This window comes from Trichechus manatus, unplaced genomic scaffold (genome assembly GCF_000243295.1).
Source record: "Trichechus manatus latirostris isolate Lorelei unplaced genomic scaffold, TriManLat1.0 scaffold00047, whole genome shotgun sequence".
Lineage (NCBI taxonomy): Eukaryota > Metazoa > Chordata > Mammalia > Sirenia > Trichechidae > Trichechus > Trichechus manatus.
In genome coordinates this window covers 9,047,103-9,068,450 of record NW_004443983.1, presented here as the reverse complement: position 1 = coordinate 9,068,450, position 21,348 = coordinate 9,047,103, and the positions used below count along the sequence as shown (strand labels likewise).

Sequence of the window (21,348 nt, the reverse complement as noted above, 5' to 3'; positions counted from 1 at the left end):
AGCGTATACACGCCTCTGTGAACTGTTCCCCTGGGAGCCTGGACTCAGCCCGGGGATAGCTAAGTCCAGTCTTATTACCCCTCCAGCAGCAGTTCTGAAAGTGTGGTTTGAAGACCCCTGGGGATTCCTGAGACTCTTCCAGGGGTTCTTCAAAGTCCTTTATTTTTCAGCCGTATATTGGTGTGAGGCTGGGTTTTCTTGACATATTTAAGCCAAAACAATATATTGAATTCAGAAGCAGATATGAGAATCCAGCAGTCTTCTGTTAAGCCAGAAATTCAAGAGATCTGCAAACTGTAAAACAGTGCCACTCTTAAAATATAGAGAAACCAAACCTCATTGGTTACCAGGGGTGGGATGGAAAAGGGGGAGCTACTGCTTAAGGGGCACTGAGTTTATGTTAATAATGGTGGGATAATTTGGAAAAGGATAGTGATAATGGTTGCACAACATGAATGTAATCAGTGTCACTGAATTATACATGTGAAAGTGGTTGAATTGGCAAATGTTTTGTTACGCATATTTTTGCCATAATTAAAAAAACAGCGTCACTCTTCTCATCTTTTTTTGGAAAATTGTTTTCACAGAAATGCCATTTGTGTCGCATGTAGTAAATTTGTAGTAAATTTATCTGTAATTTGTCCATTTTAATTTCTAATAAAGATCAATTTACATATACAAAAGCTCTTTTGAGGCCCTCATTTTTTAATGAGTTTAAAGGGGTTCTGAGGTCAAATGGTTTGAGACCACTGCCTTAGAGCAGTGATTCCTAATGTGCTCCACCAGATATTATAAACTGTTGGTCAAATAAAAGGTTCAGTAACCAATTTTGTGTTTTCTAGTGTGTGACTTCTCAGAATGGTTACTATAGGAAATACCAAGAGGGGACCACAGTATGCAACATGTTCCTAATGTCTTTGGCCCGAGGACCCATCTTCACCAAGCCTTTCTTAGGACTTGTACTGTGGAACACCTTAGGAAGTGCTGCTAAGGAAGACCAGGTTCTGAAAAGGGCACTGTCTAGAGTTAGCTCCCAGGAGTTATGGAAATGTTCTCCCTGGTACAGTGTTTACATGTGGCATCAATCCAAGTACCACTGGGGATCTGTCTACAAATGGAGATTTTTACCTGTTGGCCCGTTTTAGGTCATTAACAAACTCTGCTGATTGCTGGTGTCTGATCTCACTGCTCTTGGTGAGTCTTTCCAAGGCGCTCACCAGCTCTTGTACTCTGGCCTTCAACTTCTTTTCTCTGGATTAAGGAGAGAGAACACAAGCTGAGTAACTTGAGATGGTCATGGGGGTGTCTACTACCCCAACAGTGGGTGGTGGGAAGGAGGGGGAAGGTGTAGCTTGCCAAGTCAAAAGGCAAGAGTATGGAAAGGAAAATTCTAAAGGGCCCAGAGCTCCACTCTGCCCTTAGTAGAGCAGGAATACCCCCTTACCGCTGCATTCTCACAAGCCGGCTGAGCCTGTTCCTTTACTGATAGGGCCCTTTAGAGATCTTAAATACGTGTCACAAAGGAACAAGACAGGAATTTCTGTTTGTAGTCTTCCCGGTGGGGAAACTAATCTGTAGAAGTTAGTTTTGCTACTGGCACACCAGACCCTCAGGAGGCAATGAGTCAGGCTGACCACAAACCCGTCTCCCTCCTTTTCCCAAGTGTGCTAAGCACCTCCTGAGCCACTAAGGGATTCAAAAATGCTTCTATCTTCTCTGGACTGCCTACCTTGGACAAATCCATACTCATTAAAATCAACCTGATCCTACCTTGCAAAAAACAAACAAAAATGGTGGTAGTGGTAGAGGAAGTGGAATTGTGTTATACTTTCTTCATTTTAAAAGCCCTTGTTTGCCTTTGGAGCCTTGGTGGCACAGTGGTTTAAGAGCTTGGCTGCTAACCAAAAGGCCGTTCGAATCCACCCGCCACTCCTTGGAAACCATATGGGGCATTTGTACTCTGTTCTATAGGCTCACTATGAGTCAGAATCTATTTGAGGGCAATGGGTTTGGTTTTTTTTATTTTTTGTTTCCCTTTAAAGAAATTATATTTGCACTTTCATCTGACTGCCCTCACTCAGGGCTGAAGAAGCTTCAAGTTCTGTGGATTCTTTACTACTTTACTAATCTAAGTAATTGACTTCTAGGAGTCAGTGAAGAGAGGCTTTATGTCCAGTCAGCTTCCTGCCTTCCTCTAACTCCACCAGAGCATAAGACCTGGGCAGGGAAACTTGAATCAGTGGCGTTCCCTGACCACCCTGCCTCCCCCTTTATCACATTCATCACACTTAGCACAATCTATGATTACAGCGAAACCTCTGAGAGGCAGAACTTGATGGGACTGCCTTGTTTTTCTGGGTCTTGCAAGTTTTCTGACTTTTGCAAGTTTTCTGACTTTGACAGGATACAGTCTTAACCACTTTTCTATCACTTGTTTTAGTAGAAAATATTTGAGTTTTCCTTCTCTGACAATTTACCACCTTATACAGGTTCTGGCTTTCACAGGTTTTACTGTATCTGTTACATATTTGAGCTCACTGGGTTCCCCTTTAGTACCTAGGCTTGAGGATGGAAAGGGCCTTACTTGGTTTGGTTCCCCATCGTGTTCCCAGTGCTGGACGCAGTACCTGGGTGACAGCTTCTCAGTGATGATGGTGGTTAAGAAAGCTTTAGGACAACTCACTTGCTGAAGGTTTTGCCTGCCGGGAACATACTGAGAGACCAGGATTTACAGAAGGGATTCCTCTAAAAATGACTCTGAGTGTGTGAAGAATGTAAATTAGCACAGTCTTTTTGTAAGGTGAGTTGACAGTGTCTAGCAAGATAAAAAATGACTTGTTTGACCAAACAGCTTGTAGGAATTTATCTTACAGAGACAGAATTAGCACAGGTGACTAAGGATACATTAGATACAGTTGGGTTCACTTCAGCACTGGTTACAAAAAAAGAATGGGAATCAGCCAGGGGACTTGTTGAGTTCATCAGGGATATCCATACTGTTGAAATGCTCTGCAGTTGTTTAAGAAAATAAAGACTGACTTGCACTAGCATAGAAGGGCATCTAATATATTGTTACGTGAAAAGAGTGATGCCATCTTTTTAAAAACAACTAAAAATTAACTTAGAGAGTGCATATACCTGATATACTGAAACAACAGACTAGACGGCCAAACACCAAACTTGACAGTGGTTAACTCCTCATGGCAGGGGATGAGGGAATGCTTTCATTTTTCTACTTTACTCACTTTTGCACTGGTAGAATTTTTTACAATTTTGTAATTTTTAAAAACTGGTTTTTGTAAAGTTTATGAGCTAGAAATTAGTTGGTATGTGTCCTGTAGGAAGGGCATGGGAAGGTGACCTCCGGGGGTGTGTCTCCTTACTGGGTGCCTGGTAGTGCAGACCCTGCTTCTCCCTTCCTAGCCTTCAAGTATCTTTCATATTTCTGCCTCTGGCTAACATGAGGGCAAGTCAGGCTCTCCTGATTACTGAAGAAAGGAATTGCAACACAAAAATCCAGGCCTGTTGCTTATAAATGAGGATAGAGAGGGGAAGATCTTTAGGGGAAACCTAGCAACCAGCCCGGTATCCCTATGACGCAGTCTTCAGTGAATCCTCCCACCTGTGCTTGGGTCGAGCCCCAGCCCCAAGTAGGAAGGGCAGGTGGCTGGCAGGAGCGAGCACAGCTGCAGAGCCTTCAAGCAAAAGTGTCTTCCGCTTGCTGAGGCTGTGTTTCTCCCAAGCTGGGGAGAGGCTGCTCTAACAGCCACAAGCAATCTCCTCAGATCTGGTTGCACTTCCTACTGGGGTCTCAGAGTGGCCGCATTTCCCACGAAAGAATGAGAATGGTATCTTGGGCAGGGCAGCTCCCTCTCTCCCCCCTCAGCTCCTCCTTTCAGCCTTCCAAGCAGTCCTTGGTAGCTGAGGGGGAGGTTACGGGGGAGGTTACGAGAGCTGGAGGGATTTTCCCCCTATTCTCTGGCCAAAAAGGCTTATTTATTCTATAGGAATCCTGGGTGGTACAAATGGTTGAGCATTGGCTACTAAATGAAAGGTTGGTTCAGACCCACCCAGAGGCATCTTAGAAGAAAGGTCTGGCAATCTGTTTCTAAAGGTCACAGCCATGAAAAGCCTGTGGAGCACAGTTCTACTGTGCACACATGGGGCCACCATGAGTTGGAATCGATTCAGTGGCAACTGGTTATTTGTTTTCTATTTTGTTGCTGTTTTGATTCTTTTTCTTTCATTTTAGAGTTAATAGCACAAAGAAAAAAAAAGAAAATTGTGAAAAGAATTGAAAACGTAACCAGAAATTCATAAGAAATTGACAACAAAAAACTTTATCCAGAGCAATACCACCTCCCACCTCCCAATCACAACCACACCCCTTCCCCATCCTCAAGACTGGAAGAGTACGGAATACTCAGCCCTACACAAAACAAAGGGTTTTTCCTTCCCCCACACCTAGGCCCTAAGGGGGCTGGATGGAGCTTTCTGGACCTGGCAGGCTCCAATGGAGGACAGAACCCCAGAAGGCAGGAGAGGCCCTCAAAGACGGTGCCCAACCCAATTAGGGGCGGTGGGGGTGGTTACCCTCTGCTAGGAGCTGAGAGCTGGCACAGGAACTCACTCCTCAGGAAGGGAGATGGGAAAGAACTTCTGGTACAAACCCCAGAAAAGAACTATGAGGCTGGTTTATTTAAAGATATAAACAGAAGGCCAAACCTCAAACTTAAACCTGAATCAGGGTTATTTTACCTGTTTTCATTTGAGGGAGGTGGCTGCCTACAGTAAAGGAGTCACCACTCCAGTGTCACTCATCTGGCCTCAAATGCTAACCCACTGTGAAGGAACAACTTCTCTACACTGCTGGCCAGTACGTAGCCACTAGCCATTAAGTGACTACTGAGCACTTGAAATGTGGTAGGTCCAAACAGATACGCTCTAAGTATAAATACATACTGGAATTAGAAAACTTAATATATGGGAAATAAAAGGAAGGTAAAATATCTCATTAATTTTAAAATATTGATTACATATTGAAATGACAATATCTTGAATATACTGGGGGTAAATATATTAAAATTAATTTCACCTTTTAATACATTTTTTTAATGTAACTACTAGAAAATTTAAAATTACATATGTGGCTCGCATTTGAGGCTCATGTTATTTTTCTACTGGACTATGGTGGTGTAGAGTGCATTTAAGATTAATGGGTCTTTTCCCTAGAAATTCTGATTTAGTAGGTTTCGGTGGAGGCCTAGAAATTGTAGTGTCCCAGGTGGTTCTTATTATCAGGCAAATTCGAGAAACTGGTGAGGTAGGAGGGCTGTTCACCTGGGTCTGAGGATGAGCTTCGTGTTGTCTGTGAACTGAACTTAAACGCAAAATTACATGCATAGACGTATTTTCGTAAAGCTACAACTTGTGTCAGACTCTCAAAGGATGACTTGAAAAAAGTGAAGAACCATAAACTTGCTAATCCAAGTCATTTTGAAACCTCTACCACTAATGGCAGAGGTTCCTTCTAGTTTCTCATTCACCTTGGCTTTCAGTTAAGGAAGGATATACATGGTAGATAATAAAGTTAAAATGAGAACTTTCATAGGTTCCACGTATATGAGAAAGTAAAAATTAAACACTGCACATTCCACTTGCCCATTCAATAATAATGCATTTATATACGGTATTCTAGAATGCCTAGACCTGCATATTCCCTTCCTTCCTTGTTTTCTTATTCCCACTGCCATAGGCACTCAAAAACATAAGCAGCCTGCTCCATCAAATAAAAACAAAACTGGTGCATTACAACGTTGCTATAAAACCCAGGACACCTTGTACACACATGGACTTCAGTCACAAGTCTTCCCCCTCCCATGTCTGCACCTCTCACCAAAAATGAGTTATTTCCAGTCACAAAAGGTCCTCTGAGTCTTACTCTAACTACACAGTCAAGGAGATGTTTTCTTTTAAATTGAAACAGTTTTAAACAGTGGAATATACTGAAGACACACAATTTGAGATGCAGACTCAGGGTGGGCATTTCAGTGTGATAAAAAAAAATCCATGCTGGGTAGGAGAATGAATGAGCATCTGAGGTAGTAATTGTCAGGGTACCTGGTTAGTCTGGAAAGATGGCTTTCTGAGTAATCACTGAAGAAACCTTTTTCCCTAAAATAAAAAGGCAAGCGGCAGTACTCTGTGATTAGAGAGAGTCCCAGTGAGGAGCTGCAGGAGTCAGTAGGGCAAGAGCCCAGTCCTGATGAGTAAGTGGCTTTGCTCCTGGGCCAGGAAACCTGAGGAGCTGTAATCAGACCAAACCACAGGGATTCGCAGCCATCTGGCCACAAGGCTTGGAATTTCTTAGTAATTGCTAATTACGCTGAATTAGTCACTTAAAGAATTGTCTGCATATGTTGTTCGTCTCTTTTTCACCTTCCATTCACTCTTTAACCCCAATCAGCCTCTGCCTCCACTCGAGCTGCTCACCAAGGTCACCAGTGGTATGTGCTGCCACATCTAATGGTCACTCTCTGTCCTCATCTCTGCTTGACCTATCAGCATCATCTAACATGGGTGACCACTCCATCTTCCTTGACAGTTTCTTCACTCTGGGCCTTTATGATGCCAGGAGTATCTGGATTTCATCTTATTTTACTGGCCGTTGGCTCCTGCCGTCCTAACTCCACCTCTGAACATTGGCGGTTATTTAGGACTTGGCCCAGGAACAGCTTTTATATGTTACACTCTCCTTAAATGATTCTCTCCATTCCCATTTATTTTCCTAATAGCTATCTATATGATAAAAAATTTCAAAATCTTTATTTCTAGGCCTTTCCTCAGAACTCTGGGCTTGTCCATTTGACATTTCTACTTAATAAGTATTTTCAGTCTAACATGTCCAAAGCAGAACTTTTGAAATCATCTCCCCAATTACTTCTTTCTCTCCAGGGCAGCAAATGGCAACACCATCCACCCAGTTGCTTACATCTGTCTTGGAGGCATTCTTAATTCCGCCTTTTCCCTCATCCTCCACATCTGTCATTAGCAAACCATCTACCTAGTCTTGTCTTCTTTCCATTTCTGTCACAACCACCCAGGTCCAAGCTGCCATCATTTCTCTCCTGGATAACCACAACAGCCTCCTAAATGGTTTCTCTGCTCCAAACTTTGCACCTCTCTAATCTGGTTTTCACGGAGGAGCCAGAGTAATTTTGTTAATAAGACAAATTTGCTTATACTGCTACCCTTCTGTGCATTTCACTTGCATCTGAAATAAAATCTGTGGTCTTACTTTGACCAGTAAAGCCCTGCTTGACCTGACCTCTGCCTTTTGATGTCACCTCCCCTTGCTTACTGTTCTTCCATCACACTGGAGTTACCAGGTCTAAGCACACACCAAGCTCTTTGCCACCACAGAATCCTGTGCAGTCCGTTCCCTCTGCTTGTTGTCTCTGCTCCTTCTGTTCCTTCTCATCTTAGCTCACACATCACTCCTCACATAGCTCTACTCCGACCACCTCATCTCACAGATTTCCCAGTTACTGCATTGTGGCACGATGTCATTTCCTCCATAGTATTCACTGCAGTCCACATTTAATTAGAAATATATATATGAGCCTTGGTGGTGCAATGGCCAAAGCGTTTGGCTGCTAACTGAAAGGGTGACAGTTTGAACCCACCAGCTGCTCTGAGGGAGAAAGATGAGGCAGTTGCTTCTGTAAAGATTACGACCTTGGAAACCCTATCGGGCAGATCTCCGGTATCCTCTAGGGTTGCTATGAATCAGAATCAACTAGACAGCAGCAGGTTTTGTTTTGTTTGGGTATTTTACATATATATGAATACATGTACATACACACACACACACACACACACACACACACACACACAGAAATCCCCAGTTACTATATCACATCACCCTATTTAGTCCCTTCATGGTACTCATCATACTCTATCGACTTTTTTAGTGCATACAGCTAGAGGATAATACCTATCTTTAAGTGCTGTTCAGGGGTCAACTAATTCTCACAGTCCTTTGAGGTCGGTACTTTTATTATGCTAATTTTACAGACAACCTGAGGCACCTTAAGAGACTCCCCTACAACCAGCAGGCCTGTAGAGCTGAGATTCAAACCCAGGCGCCTGTGTGCACAGCCTGTGCTTCTAGGCATCTTAGCAAAGTATCTTGTGATTCTTAAAGGGAGTATGCTAGAGCACAAAATAAACAAAGATCTCTGGTTAAGAGCACAGACTGGACCTGTGGAAGTAAGGATTAAGTGTCCCTAGATGATAGTGTTCAGCTGGTATCATGTCTGAGTGTGGCTGTATTTTGCCAGGAGTAGCATCAAGATGATGGTAATAGTCTAACTCTTCTGCCCAGACTTTCCTATGAGCATGTTTCTTGTACGGGAAATGCGTCTGTAGTTTTCAAAGGGACACCACTGCCTTTGCCATTGGGTGTAGCTGACTGATGCTCTCCATCACTCTGCCTCTGTTAGATCTCTGGTAAGGCCTTCTCAGGTCCCTGGGTGGCACAAACAGTTTGTGCTTGACAGCTAACCTAAAGGTCAGTGGTTTGAACCCACTCAGTGGTGCCATGGAAGAGAGGCCTGGTGATCTGCTTGTGTAAAGATTATAGCCAAGAAAACCCTATGGAATACAGTTCTACTCTGTAACACATGGAGTTGCCATGAATTGGAATTGACTCGACAGCAAGGGTTTTTTTTTTTTTTTTTTTTTTAATAAGGGCTTCTCTCTAGCTTTTGGAACATTGGGTGAATGATAGAAATTAAAAGAAATCTCAATTACTCAACACCCATCTCAACCCTTTGGGTGAGCATCAGTCTTAACCTGTGCCTTCCCAGGCCCTAGCTCTGGAGCTCAGCAGTTTATTTACGTGATAATGAACTCAGGGGCGCACTTTGTATTCCATTAACATACTGCATACCCATGTGCCTTTATGGAATTCTAAGCACAACTTCCATTGCTTGATTGCTATTATAAATCTGACAAATACGAAGAATCAGCAAGGGCAAGTTTAATAAAACAGCACCTTTTAAAATAATGGTCCTACTAATAAAATGGTGAAGATTGTGCTGCTTGTTTGCTCAGTGGGGGCTCCCTCTTTAAAAGGAACCCCACTTAGTTCCCTTTTCTTTCCTCCCACTACTTACATGGCTCAAAAACAGTATTACTTTATAGCTGCTGAAATAGGAATCAGCCAGTGCCATCTTTGTTTATTCCCTTCATGGCCAAATGTTGGTTCCTACAAGATTTCTAGAGCTAGGCAGATATTTCTGAAATCTTGTACATGGATTTCAACTGTGAGGAGGCTTGCTGGGGGGTTTGTGCTAATAGCCAAGTGCTCTGTGGCCACTGATGGGTAAAGAGTAGTCAGTGCAGTAGGGGCTCAGAGAAGAGCAGAAGGTGGCTGATAGAAGCTTCAGGAAGGTGAGCATTCTGATTGGAGGGGGTGAGAAGGAGGGGCCCAGAGGTGTGGAGAGACAGAGGGATAAAGTGAAGGGCAGACTTACTCTCAGAAGGATGAGTTGTCCAGAGTGGCTTGACTACAGATTATGTCTAAGGGAAACATTTGAAATAGGGGCCAGGAGGCTAAGTTAGAGGCCTACAGATGATCTTCAATGCCAAGTTGAAGGTTTTTGTGTAGAACAAGCTGATCAGAAGTATGCTTTAAGGTATTCTGGTGGAAGAACACAGATGAGACTAAAGGCAGAATGACCCATCAGGATGCTACTCTAAGTTCTGAGGAGTTGAAGGCCAGACTCAAGAGAAGGCAATGCAAATGGAAAGGAATGGATAGAGTTTTGAGGGAAGAAACAATAGGATCTGCTGACAAGAGGCAGAGAGAGGAGACTTTGAAGTTGTAACCCTAGATCATTAAAAGAACAGAATTTTTAACATAAATAGGGAATTCTGACGAAGAGGCCAACTTCAAAAGGCAGGTGGAAACACTAGAATTTCTGTTTTGGACTTGCTGTGCTTCAGGGCTGTACCATACTATCTGGGTGGAGATACCCAATGGGCGGAGAGAGGTAAGGTTGAGATAACTGAGGGACCACTTAGAAGACCACTTAGAAGGAACAGTTGAGTCAAGGGAGTTGAAGTCCTAACTGGTTGAATAAGCCATGATCCCTGCCTGAAAGGAACTTTTTCCTGTATGAAGAGTTTGGAGGGTTGGTGGTAGAACCAGGCACATTAAGAAACAAGAGCAATGGAAGGGTTCTATGATAGAGGGAAATTCACGACATATGGGAACCAGAAAGAAGGGCGGGAAGTATTGTCATTTCTGCTTGGAGGTGGATGAAGGGAATATCCATTTTATAGACAGGGTGAAGTCACACTGATGTGAGTGCTTGGGACATGGGGCTGGGTGGGGATGAGAGTGGAAGTAGCAGCAGGAATAAAGTCCCAGAGGCATAAAAGAGAGCAAAAAACCAAACCCATTGCTGTAGAGTCAATTCCAACTCATAGGGTCCCTACAGGACAGTGTAGAACTGCCCCATAGGGTTTCCAAGGCTGTAAGTACGTCTGACATACTTTGGACATGTTATCAGGAGGGGTCTGTCCTTGGAGAAGGACATCATGCTTGGTAAAATAAAGGGGCAGTGAAAAAGAGGAAGACTCTCAACAAGATGAATTGACACAATGGCTGCAACAATGGGCTTAAGCAGAACAACGATTGTGAGGATGGCGCAGGACTGGGCAGTGTTTTGTTCTGTTGTACACAGGGTCACTATGAGTTGGAACTGACTCGACAGTACCTAACAACAACAACAAATCTTTACAGAACCAGGCTGACACATCTCTCTCCTGTAGAGCAGCTGGTGGGTGGGTTGGAACCGCTGACCATTCTGTTAGCAGCCAAGTGCTTAACCACTGTGCCACCAGAGCTCCTCAAAAGAGAGCAAGCAGGGGTCAAATCACACACTTGCTAAGAAGTTTGGACACAAGACAGTTGGGAGCCACTGGAAAGTTTTAAATAATGGGGTGTGGTAGACAGATTTCTAAGGTGACCTCAAAGATTTCTGCCCCCTAGTGTACACAGACCTTCTCCCAGTTATTAAACACCAATCCAGGTGCTGCTGAGGAGGGATTTTGCAGATATAATTAGGTCCCAGAAACAGCTGACTTTAAAGAGATTAACCTGACCTATCAAATGAGCCTTTAAAAGAGACTAGGCTCTTCCTAGAAAGAGATTTAAAGCATGAGAGGGATTTGATGCCAGGAAGGTTCTCACTGGCTTTGAGGACGGATGGGGCCATGCAGCAAGGAATGCGAGCAGCCTCTAAGGATCTGACAGTGATGCCTGGCCAACAGCCAGCAAGAAAACGGGACTGCAGTCCTACCACTGCAAGGAACTTGATTCTGCCAACAAGCAGAATGAGCTTGGAAGTGGATTCTTCCCAACAGCTACCAGATAAGAATACAGCTCTGCTGATACCTTGATTTCAGTCTGGAAGACCTGGAGCAGAGAACCCAGTCACACCTTGCCCAGACTTCTGACCTACGAACTGTAAGCTAATAAATGGGAGTTGTTTTAAGCTGCTGAGTTTGTGGTAATCTGTAACACAGCAGTAGAAACTAATAATGGGTGACGATCAGATTTGCGTCTTTCAAGGTTTCCCCTTGACCCTGAAAGATTCCCCCCTTTAATTATATCATTCTGAGGAACACACAAATGTGTTCTAATATCGCCCTTCTATATATTAAAAAAAACTTTCCTTGATAGTTCTGCCTTCATAACAAAACTTCTCAAACCAGTTGTCTTGACCTCTTGCCTCTTGCCTTCTAAACTTACTCCAGTTTGTAGTGGTTGGCCGATTGCTTTGAAACACTGTTCTTTTCTTGGCTTTTGTGCCACCCCACGTTGGTAGATGTTTCAAGATCTCTTTCTTTGCCCTCTCTTCTGCCTAGAATCTTCTTAGCCCAGATTTTCTCTTGATGGTGCTCTCTCTTCGATTCTGGTTTCTGCTTAATCATCCCCTGCCCAGTCCAATGTACCCCTCACATTCTTGTTTATCATTTTGCCTTTGTAGCCCTTACTGCTATCTGAAATTGTGTTGTCTGTTGACTTGTTATTGTGTGTCTCCCTCCCACCTCACTGAGCTGTACGGATAGGAGCCTCGTCTGTCTTCTTGACTGCTCTATGGCCTTGAATCATGCTTGTCTGTCCTGACTCTTAGTAAACATTTATCGCATAACGTGTGGGGAAGATGCTGAGACTTGAGTCAAGGAGATTAGCGGAGGGCCTCCAGCAGCCTAGAGGACAATTAGGACTTGACTGGGTAATAGTGAGGGGATGGTAAGAAGGAGCAGTCACAGAAGAGGAGGATATAAAGAAAGAGGGGGTTGAGATCAAATAAGAGCTAGTAAGAGTCAGAGAGAGGGCCCAAGAGCTAGGAGAAGTGGTTCTTTAGGGCCACAGTTCAAGCAGAGGCAGGGGAAGTGTTTTAAAGTGTCAACCAAGTGAGAGAGAGAACTGTCTGAGAAGAGGTAAAGAGCATAGCACCCTTAGGCAGCTGTCGGTGCCACACCTCAGTCTGGGAAGTGGGCCATCTGCAGTGAGGGACAAGAGACCAGGGAGGAGTAAGAGGCTATGGACATGGACTGAGTCCTGGGTTGGGTCCTTAGCTCCATCATCCCAAACCAGATGCATGTCTGTCCTCTCTCAATGTTGGGCCAAAAGTGCCAATTCCATCTCAGCTAGTTGGAGCTGAGGTTCTGCCACCCACGCCATGCTTAGTGAGACAGAGATTAGCTTTGGCAAGGAAGAGGGAGATCTTCCTTGAAGACAGGAAGGAACATGCTCGGGAGGAGTTGAAGAAACAGAATATGCTCTTGGTTAATTAGCAACTGTGACTGAGACTGTAGGCGGAGGGTAGAATTGTAGGGGCTTTTGGGACTTGACAAGGGGACCTGCTGCAATCCATAGACAATAAAAGCATTTAAACTTTTTAGGAGTGCCAGATTTATCTTTTTTTTTTTAATTGTGCTTTAAGTGAAAGTTTACAGTTCAAGTTAGTTTCTCATACAAAAATGTATACACAGTTTTGTGACCCTAGTTGCCTTTCCTATAATGTGACAGCACACTCTTCCTTTCCACCCCAGATTTCCCATGTCCATTCAACCAGCTCCTGTCCCTTTTTGCCTTCTCATCTCGCCTCTGGACAGGAGCTGCCCATCTAGTCTCATGTATCTACTTGAGCTAAGAAGCACCGTCTTCATGAATATCATTTTATGTCTTATAGTCCAGTCTAATCTATGGCTGAATAGTTGGCTTCGGGAATGGTTTCAGTTCTGGGCTAACAGAGCATCCGGGGGCCATGTCTTCTGGGGTCCCTCCAGTCTCTCTCAGACCATTAAGTCTGGTCTTTTTACTAGAATTTGAGTTCTGCACCCTACTTTTCTCCTGCTCTGTCAGGGACTCTCTGTTGTATTCCCCAAATTTATATTATTGCCATCACTAGAGAAGGTTTGCATCTACTGTAATTAAAATTGGCACTACTAATTAGATCAAGAAGAGGAGAGAAAGAGGGAGCGAGGATTCCAGGTGTCCTAGAGAGAAGATGAGTTAGCATGAGGTTGAGACGTTTAAGTACTAAAAACTGTCCCAAATGGAAGGGGGTGTCCTTTGGACATCCCCCATCATGAGTGATCCACACAGTGGTGGAAGCCCATGGTTTGGGGGTGTTTCCACTGGGTCTCATTGAACTCTGGGACTTGGCCCTTTCCTGCCTTGGCAGCTCCACCCCTACTCAGGGTCATGTCCGGCTCCTTCAGACCTGGGTCTCTCTGGTCACACTAATCACACCAGGAACCCCCGTTGCAGGGATCTCATATGCAGTCCTCAGGGCTTGCTTGGTACTCAGCTAAGACAAAAGGTAGTTGTCTTAGTTATCTAGTGCTGCTAAAACAGCACTACCATAAGTGGATGGCTTTAACAATTATGCCCTCACAGTTTAGTAGGCTACAAGTCCAAATTCAGGGCATCAGCTCCAGGGGAAGGCTTTCTCTCTCTGTCGGCTCTGGAGGAATGTCCTTGTCATCAGTCTTCCTCTGGTCTAGAAGCTTCTCAGCGCAGGGACTCTGGGTCCAATGGATGCGCACTCCTGCTCTTCATTCTTGGTGTATGAGGTCCCCACGTCTCTCTGCTCGCTTCTCTCTTTTATATCTCAAAATAGATTGGCTTAAGACACTATCTAATCTTGTAGATCTCATCAATGTAACTGCCACTAATCCATCTCATTACATCATAGTGATAGGATTTACCACACATAGGGAAATCACATCAGATGACAAAATGGTAGACAATCATACAACACTGGGGATCATGACCTAGCCAAGTTGACAGATATATTTGGGGGACATAATTCAATCCATGACAGTAGTCTGTGTGCTCTTCCTCTGGGGGATGAGTTGGTGCTTCCCATCACTGGACAAAGTGGCCATGGCGACTGATTTATTGCATTTATTTAGCATTTTATGGAACCATCTGGCACGGAAGCAGACATAGGTGGCATATACTGAAGGGCTCAAGCAGACCCCCCGCCCCGGGGGTGTGTGACTAACTGACCACAGCCTCTTGCAGGAACAGGGTGGCTGACTTCTGCAGGGAACTGTGTCGGACCGGGAGCCAGATCCTGGCCTCTCCCCAAGCTGAGAGCTACCCTGCTTCAGGGGCAACTGACAAGTGGATGTGAAACCATCTGAGGCAGCACTGCACGCTGCTTCTCTCCCTGTCTATCCGCTGTCCCACAGCATTCTTATCTGATAACCAGTATCACATGGGGTCAGCATATGGCTTTGCTTCTCAGGTGTGTGCTTTGAGACAGTGCCTCCCTACACAGTACGCACTCAGCATTTGGTGGGCACGGAGCTGTGCCAGGAGCATAGAGGTTCCCATTTGCCCAGAGCAGCGCACACGATGGTGGGTGCTGTCTTCCAGTGAACCCACCCGCAGGGGCTGAACTCACACTCATCTGTAGGCACACCCTCTGCCAGCACATGTGGGCTGCATGGTGGTCCAGCAGAGAGCTTGGAGGCACGAGATTGTCCAAATGACTCTCTGTGTGACCTTGGGAAATCACTCAGCCTTGCTGTGTCAGCCCCCTGCTGGATCATACAAAGAGCAACACCTGCTCCTTGCTGCCTCACGAGAATATGATGGAGATGAAAGGGTGTGCTTCTCTCTGCTGCACTCATGTCCCCAGGGCAGGTGTACACATTCCAGAGATGTACCAAGCAGGGCCATTTCTGACAAATTCCTTTGATTTAACTGCATTTTTATACTTCACTTCAGATAGTTGAGTTTTATTTTCTTAGGACTAAGGAAGGGCAAGGGAGGGATCTGAGACAGAGAAGCTTTTTGTAATACGCAGCCTGCGCAGACAACAGCAAAAACAAGACACCCTGATAACAAAACACCTCATGTACAAGACTGGAAACATGGTTATCCAGATGGGGTTTTATGGCAATACCAGAGCCAGTAAACCGCAATAAATATTTGTGGAAATGGTGGGAACGAAATCAGACCAGATAGGAATTATATAGTAAACCTGTGATTGCATGGAGTCCTGGTTTTGTTTGCAATAATAATAAATAAATAAATAAATATTTTGCAATAATAAAAGATAATTTGGCAGCTGCTTAAAAGCTTAGAGGAGCTATGGGTGGCACAAATGGTTAAGTGCTTGACTGTGTTTAACGGAAAGGTTGGGTTTGAACCCACCCAGAGGCACCTTGGAAGACAACCTTGGTAATCTGCTTCCAAAATGTCACAGCCTTGGAAATCCCATGGAGCAGTTCTACTGTGTACACATGGGGTCACCATGAGTTGGAATCAACTGGATGGCAACTAACTAACAACAACAACAAGAAGCTTAAATGAATTTATTGTCTATTGATTGCAAAATAAAAAAAAAAAAAGATATGGGGTTGAGTGGCAAGGGCCTGACTGAGGCTGAAGCCCAGCGGGGTCGGGGGAGCCAGAGTGGGGACAGGCAACAACCCAGGGCCAGTGACTGAAATGCCACAGGCACGTCCTTGGGGGTGGCTGGTTCTCCTCAAGACAGCACCATTGCTTATATTCTTCCCCACGCCCTTATCTATACCTGCTCTTTTCAATCTGGACGCCAGGCCCACAGCTTTGGTGCCTGGAAGCATCCCTCTTCAAGGAAGGAATGTTTTGGAAAATGCTAGTAAGATTTCCCCAACTGACCTCAGCCACTAGCTTGGCAGTGATTTAATACCTTCAAAAAAGGTGTTAGTTTCCACTTAATTTTTAAAAATAAAAATACCCCTAAACTCAGCCCTTGGGTGTCTGTATTGTATACTCTCATGAAATAATCATTGAAGTTTCTGAGCTATATTTACAGTATAATTATGTTATTTTCCTCTTTCTTTTAGCCCTGTGGGTTCTATCTTGGCTCCACAGATGGGAGTCTTGATTAGAAATCCATGCTAACCAACGTCAAGGCTGGTTATTGGAAATCCATCGTGACTGACAGAACAAATGAAATCTCTTTATGTTCAGTCAGCAAAACCTGCTTCCTACTTGTGCCAGAGAAGGCCCATGAGGTTTGGGGAACTTGAAAAATTTAGGGGCTTAGCTTACAGATACAATACCCAAATGGCTCCCCATGGAACCAGGGAGTGGATTCTCATCCCATGTTTCTGGCACAGCCAAGCCATTAGGATTTGGTGAAGGGATTTTCCTGTGCTGCTTCTCTCTCCTGCCCCAAGCTAAGCAATTACAATTTAACAACGTGGTCAAAGGCACTGGCAGTGTAAAAACAGAGCTATTACAACTTGGAAGGAAAAACGAAAAGTGACAGTGAGTAAATCAAGAGGGTAGTGAAGTTCCCCACATGGCAATGTTCGACCCACCGTTGGTTTGCAGGCCTTACTCTAAAATAAACAGCCCTGGCTGGGTCAAGATAGCAGAATGAGTGTAGACCGTAGCCTTCCCCTCCCACCCCAAATCCCCAGAAATGATGGAAAAGATACGTGTGTGAACAGTCATAAAAGATGATTCTTTTTTTTTTTTTTTCTTCCTAAAGAAGAAAGCCAAAACTCAAAATTCACAAAGAACAAAACTACTGCAAAAGGAAGGAGGAGAATCAGGGGTGCTGCAACCAGATGTGTTGGCTATCAGGAACAGGAAGGGTCAGACACTTGGGTCAGACAGGCAGTCTGAATGGCTGTTATCGGCCAGAAGGAACAGAAAGCCCAGAAGATGAGCTTCTGCTTCAGCCCAACTGACAGCACATCACAAGGCCTGGCTACATTTTCTGGTGGTGGCTGTAATAGCAGTCCCTGGATGGTGTAAACAACTAACGTGCTTGACTGTTAACTGAAAGGCTGGAGGTTCGAGTCCACGCAGAGGTGCCACGGAAGAAAGGCCTAGCAATCAATTTCCCAAAAAATCAGCCACTGAAAACCCTATGGAGCACAGTTCTACTCTGACGAACATGGAGTTGCCATGAATCTGAACTGACTCCATGGCAGCTGTTTATGTAGGCTGTAATAAGCAGATAAGTTACAACAAGCTACCTGGGAATTTCAAATACAAGGACAAACACAAACAAGAACCACCAAATATTTAAGGACAGCCAACACCCAGAAAGAGTCACAAAACTCAAAAAAGAATTTACCTGTGAGGAAACAGAGTTAATACAGTGGACAAAATAAGATTTTAGAATAAGTATGATAAAGATCCTCAGAGAGATACAACAGGACATCACATCATTAAAAAAGAGTTTATAGATTTGGTCACCAAAATAAAAACAGAAAGGCCAAACACAGTGCAGATAGGTAAAGGATAAATTAGTGAGCTGGAATACTGAACTGAAGAATTCTCTCTAAAATTGCCCTGTCTGATACAGTGGCCACTAGCCACGTGTGGCTGCTGAGCGCTTAAAATGTGGCTGATCCTCAATGAGATGTGCAGTAGGTGCAAAATAACACATTGGATTTTGAAGATTTAGTACAAAAAAAGAAAAAAATCTCAATAGTTTTTTTTTTTAAATATTGATATGTTAAATGACAATATTTTAGATATATTGGATTAAACAAATTATAACATTCTAATAAGATGTGAAATAAAAACTTACCTCTATTTTTCCAACTAAATCCCCAAATGTGATAGATATAATAAATTATTTTCCCAACTTAAAAAAAACAAACACACTAACTTCACATGTTTCTTTTTACGTTTTTAAATGTGTTTACTAGAAAATTTTAAACTGTATCTGTAGTTCACATTATATTTCTATTTCCAGGACTGCTCTAGAACATAGTACAAAAGGATGGTGATAGAAAGCACGGAAAGTTAAGACATGGAAGACAGAGCTAGATGAACTTGTTTCTTCTTGCAGAAGGGGAGAAAGAATGGAGGGGAAGAAATGCTGAAAAAAATAGAGGAAAAATTCCCAGAGCTGAATAAATACAAGACGCCTTCTGACTGAAAAGGCCACCAGTGCTGGAAGCAAGCTTTCCCACTAAAATTAGATTGCCTGCTTTCATCATCACTGTTTAACGCTGTCCTGGAGGTCCTGGCCAATGCAGCAACACGACAACAAAAGGAAAGGTAGAGACCAGATTTTCTTATTTGCAGATAAAATGCTTGCCTATATACTCGTCCCCTCCCTCCCCTTTTGAAAGGCCTGACAAAACAGGGTGTCTCCCTTCTGGACCCCAAAGTCATGGGCAAAAGTAGCACCTCCTCCATCCCTGGTGGGTCTGCCACACCCATGATGAGCTGACATGAGCAGCCAACAGAACCCAGAACAGAACCTTCGCTCCTAGAACAAACTGCTTGCGGGGTTGTGGGACAGGTGCTTACCGGCGGATGGCATTGGTGAACTCCGCAGCCAGCTCACTCTCGTTGCATGCCGTCCTGAGCTCAGCCAGGGACAGAGCTGGGGAGGTAGCATCAGCACACTCCTGGGAACAGCAAAAACATTTTTGTTAGACCTGAAACCGTTACTGAGAGCACCTTGGAAACTCATCTGCTTTGCGGCTGAACACGTTAGGGGAATAGTTCAGCAGTGGCATTGTGGGTGTGCAGCAGCACCCTTAGATCATGCTGAAGGGTAAAGTCTGGCAGCAAACGCAAAAAAGTCTCCTGTGCTCCCAGATATCTGGTACCTTCCCAGGCTGGCCAGCGGGTGCTGCCTGGGGTGTTCAGAGAACTCACTGTGTGCCAGGCTGGTCTACGCACTCCACATGCATTAACTCATTTAATCATCACAACAACCTCCTAAGGCAGGTACTGTTGTTTCTTTTATTGAGGTAAATATATATGTAACAAAACATTTGTCATTTTAACAATTATTAAATGTACAGTTTAATGACATTAATTATATCCATCATATTGTTCAACCATTACCCTTATCTGTTCCCAGATTTTTCCATAACTCTTAGCAGAAACTCAGTGTCCCCTAAGGATTGAGTTCTATTTCCCCCTCCCTCCTGCCTGCCTCTGGTAACCACTAATAAACTTTGGTCTCGATGCACTTGCCTATTATAGATATTTCATGTAAGTGGGATCATACAATATTTGTCCTTTTGTGACTGACTTATTTCTCTCAGCATTTTCAATGTTCATCCATGCTGTAGCATGTATCAGACTTCAGTGCTGTTTATGGCTGAGTAATATTCCATTATAATATATGTACCACATCCTGTTTATCCATTCATAAACAGGGAATGATGGGAATACAGGCTGTTTCTACTTTTTGGCTCTTGCGAATACTGCTGTAATGAACACTGGTGTACAAGTATCTGTGTTCCAAGGAAGATACTATTATTCACATTTTCCAGAGGAAGAAACTAAGGCACAAAGAAATTAAATTGCCCAAAGTCACCAGCTAGAAAACGGTGCAGCCAGGATTCAAACCCAGGCTCCAGATCAGTGCTCTTAACCACAAGGTTAAGCCTTCTGTGATTTGTAAAGAACAAGTGAGAAATACACGTAAGTTTTCTTGCTGCCTCATCCCACTTCTCCGTGGGAGACAACCAGTATTATCTAAATTTGGGACTTTTACTGGGTTCAGTGTAATCATCTAGAAGACCCAGAAAAGAAGGGGGAGAAAGGAAGCACAGCCCCCCACCCATGTATTAGCATTCGACAGGACCCTAGACATCATCTAAACCAGATCATCTCCTTTCATAGATGAGGAAATTTAAGAGCCAGAACTCCTAAATCCCAGCGAAGGCTATCCACAAAGCAATGATCTTACCTGACTGAATGCTTTCCTTTCTCTACATACAGACACAGAGCAGCAGCTACACTACATAGAAAAATGGCCGGGGAAGGCGCTTACCTGATAATTTACTCAGTGCACATTTACTGAGGATCTACTACATCCCAAGCCTGAGATTAAAAGGCCAGAATATAAACAAATTTATATCATGATATGATGAGTACTGTGAAGAGGTATGAACCCAGAGCTAGAAACCCAGGTGACAGGAGGCTAAAGTGTCTCCCTCAACCCGTCTGATAAAGGAATGGCGCTCTACCCAGGGGGTCCCTCTGCAGCAGCACTGCCAGCATCTGAACACCCCTTCCCTCTACTGTGCCTGCCACCTCGCTGCCTTCCCTCCCTCTTCTCCATCTTGCTGTCTTCATAGACCCAGCGTGAGTTCCTGCTTCCACCAGCCCATGGGATCTATCTAGATTCCCACAACACCCATTTGATATTAACGGTTTCCTAAGACCGTGAACTCCTTAAAGACAGGGACTGTCTTTGTCTTGGAGTCCCCCAGCCAACATGCTTGGCTGCTAACCAAAAGGTTGGAGGTTTGAGTCTGCCCAGAGGTACCTCAGAACAATAGCCTGGCAATCTACTTCCAAAAAATCAGCCATTGAAAACCCTGTGGAGCACAGTTCTCCTCTGACACACAAGGGGTTGCCATGAGTCGGAGCCCTGCTCTCACCCTCTGAGCCTCTCACTAAACATATTTGGTAATATCTGTTTGAATATAAGTGAGAACTACTAGATAGAGCCTTATGCAACTTGGATAAGATTTGGGACCTAGCTGTGTTGGCTGGAGGGCATCTTTATAAACAAGCACAAACACTCACCCAGTGGAGCAAGAATGGATGTTCTAGACCTAAATCTGGTCCGACACCTATTTTTGTATGGCGCACAAGCTAAGAATGTTTTTCACACGTTTAAAAGGCTGGAAAAAAAAACCAAAAGAAGAATATTTTGTGACATGTAAAAACTATATGAAATTCAAATTACAATGCCCATTAAGAGCTATCAGAACACAGGCAGGTCCTTTTGTTTATATACAGGATTTGGCTGCTTCCATGCT

At 44.0% G+C, this 21,348-nt stretch overlaps 1 protein-coding gene across 3 annotated transcripts in view; it reads right to left on the bottom strand.

The window, feature by feature from the left end:
- The window catches only part of MCC (MCC regulator of WNT signaling pathway), a 326,867-nt gene that overhangs the window by 6,631 nt on the left and 298,888 nt on the right, over positions 1 to 21,348 (bottom strand). For all 3 annotated transcript variants that reach the window (XM_004376987.2, XM_023731965.1, XM_023731966.1), the window contains exons 15-16: positions 18,869 to 18,969; positions 1,129 to 1,251 (exon numbers count right to left, since the gene is read on the bottom strand). In XM_004376987.2, coding sequence (XP_004377044.1) covers positions 1,129 to 1,251; positions 18,869 to 18,969 — 224 coding nt within the window. The remainder of the gene's footprint in view (positions 1 to 1,128; positions 1,252 to 18,868; positions 18,970 to 21,348) is intronic.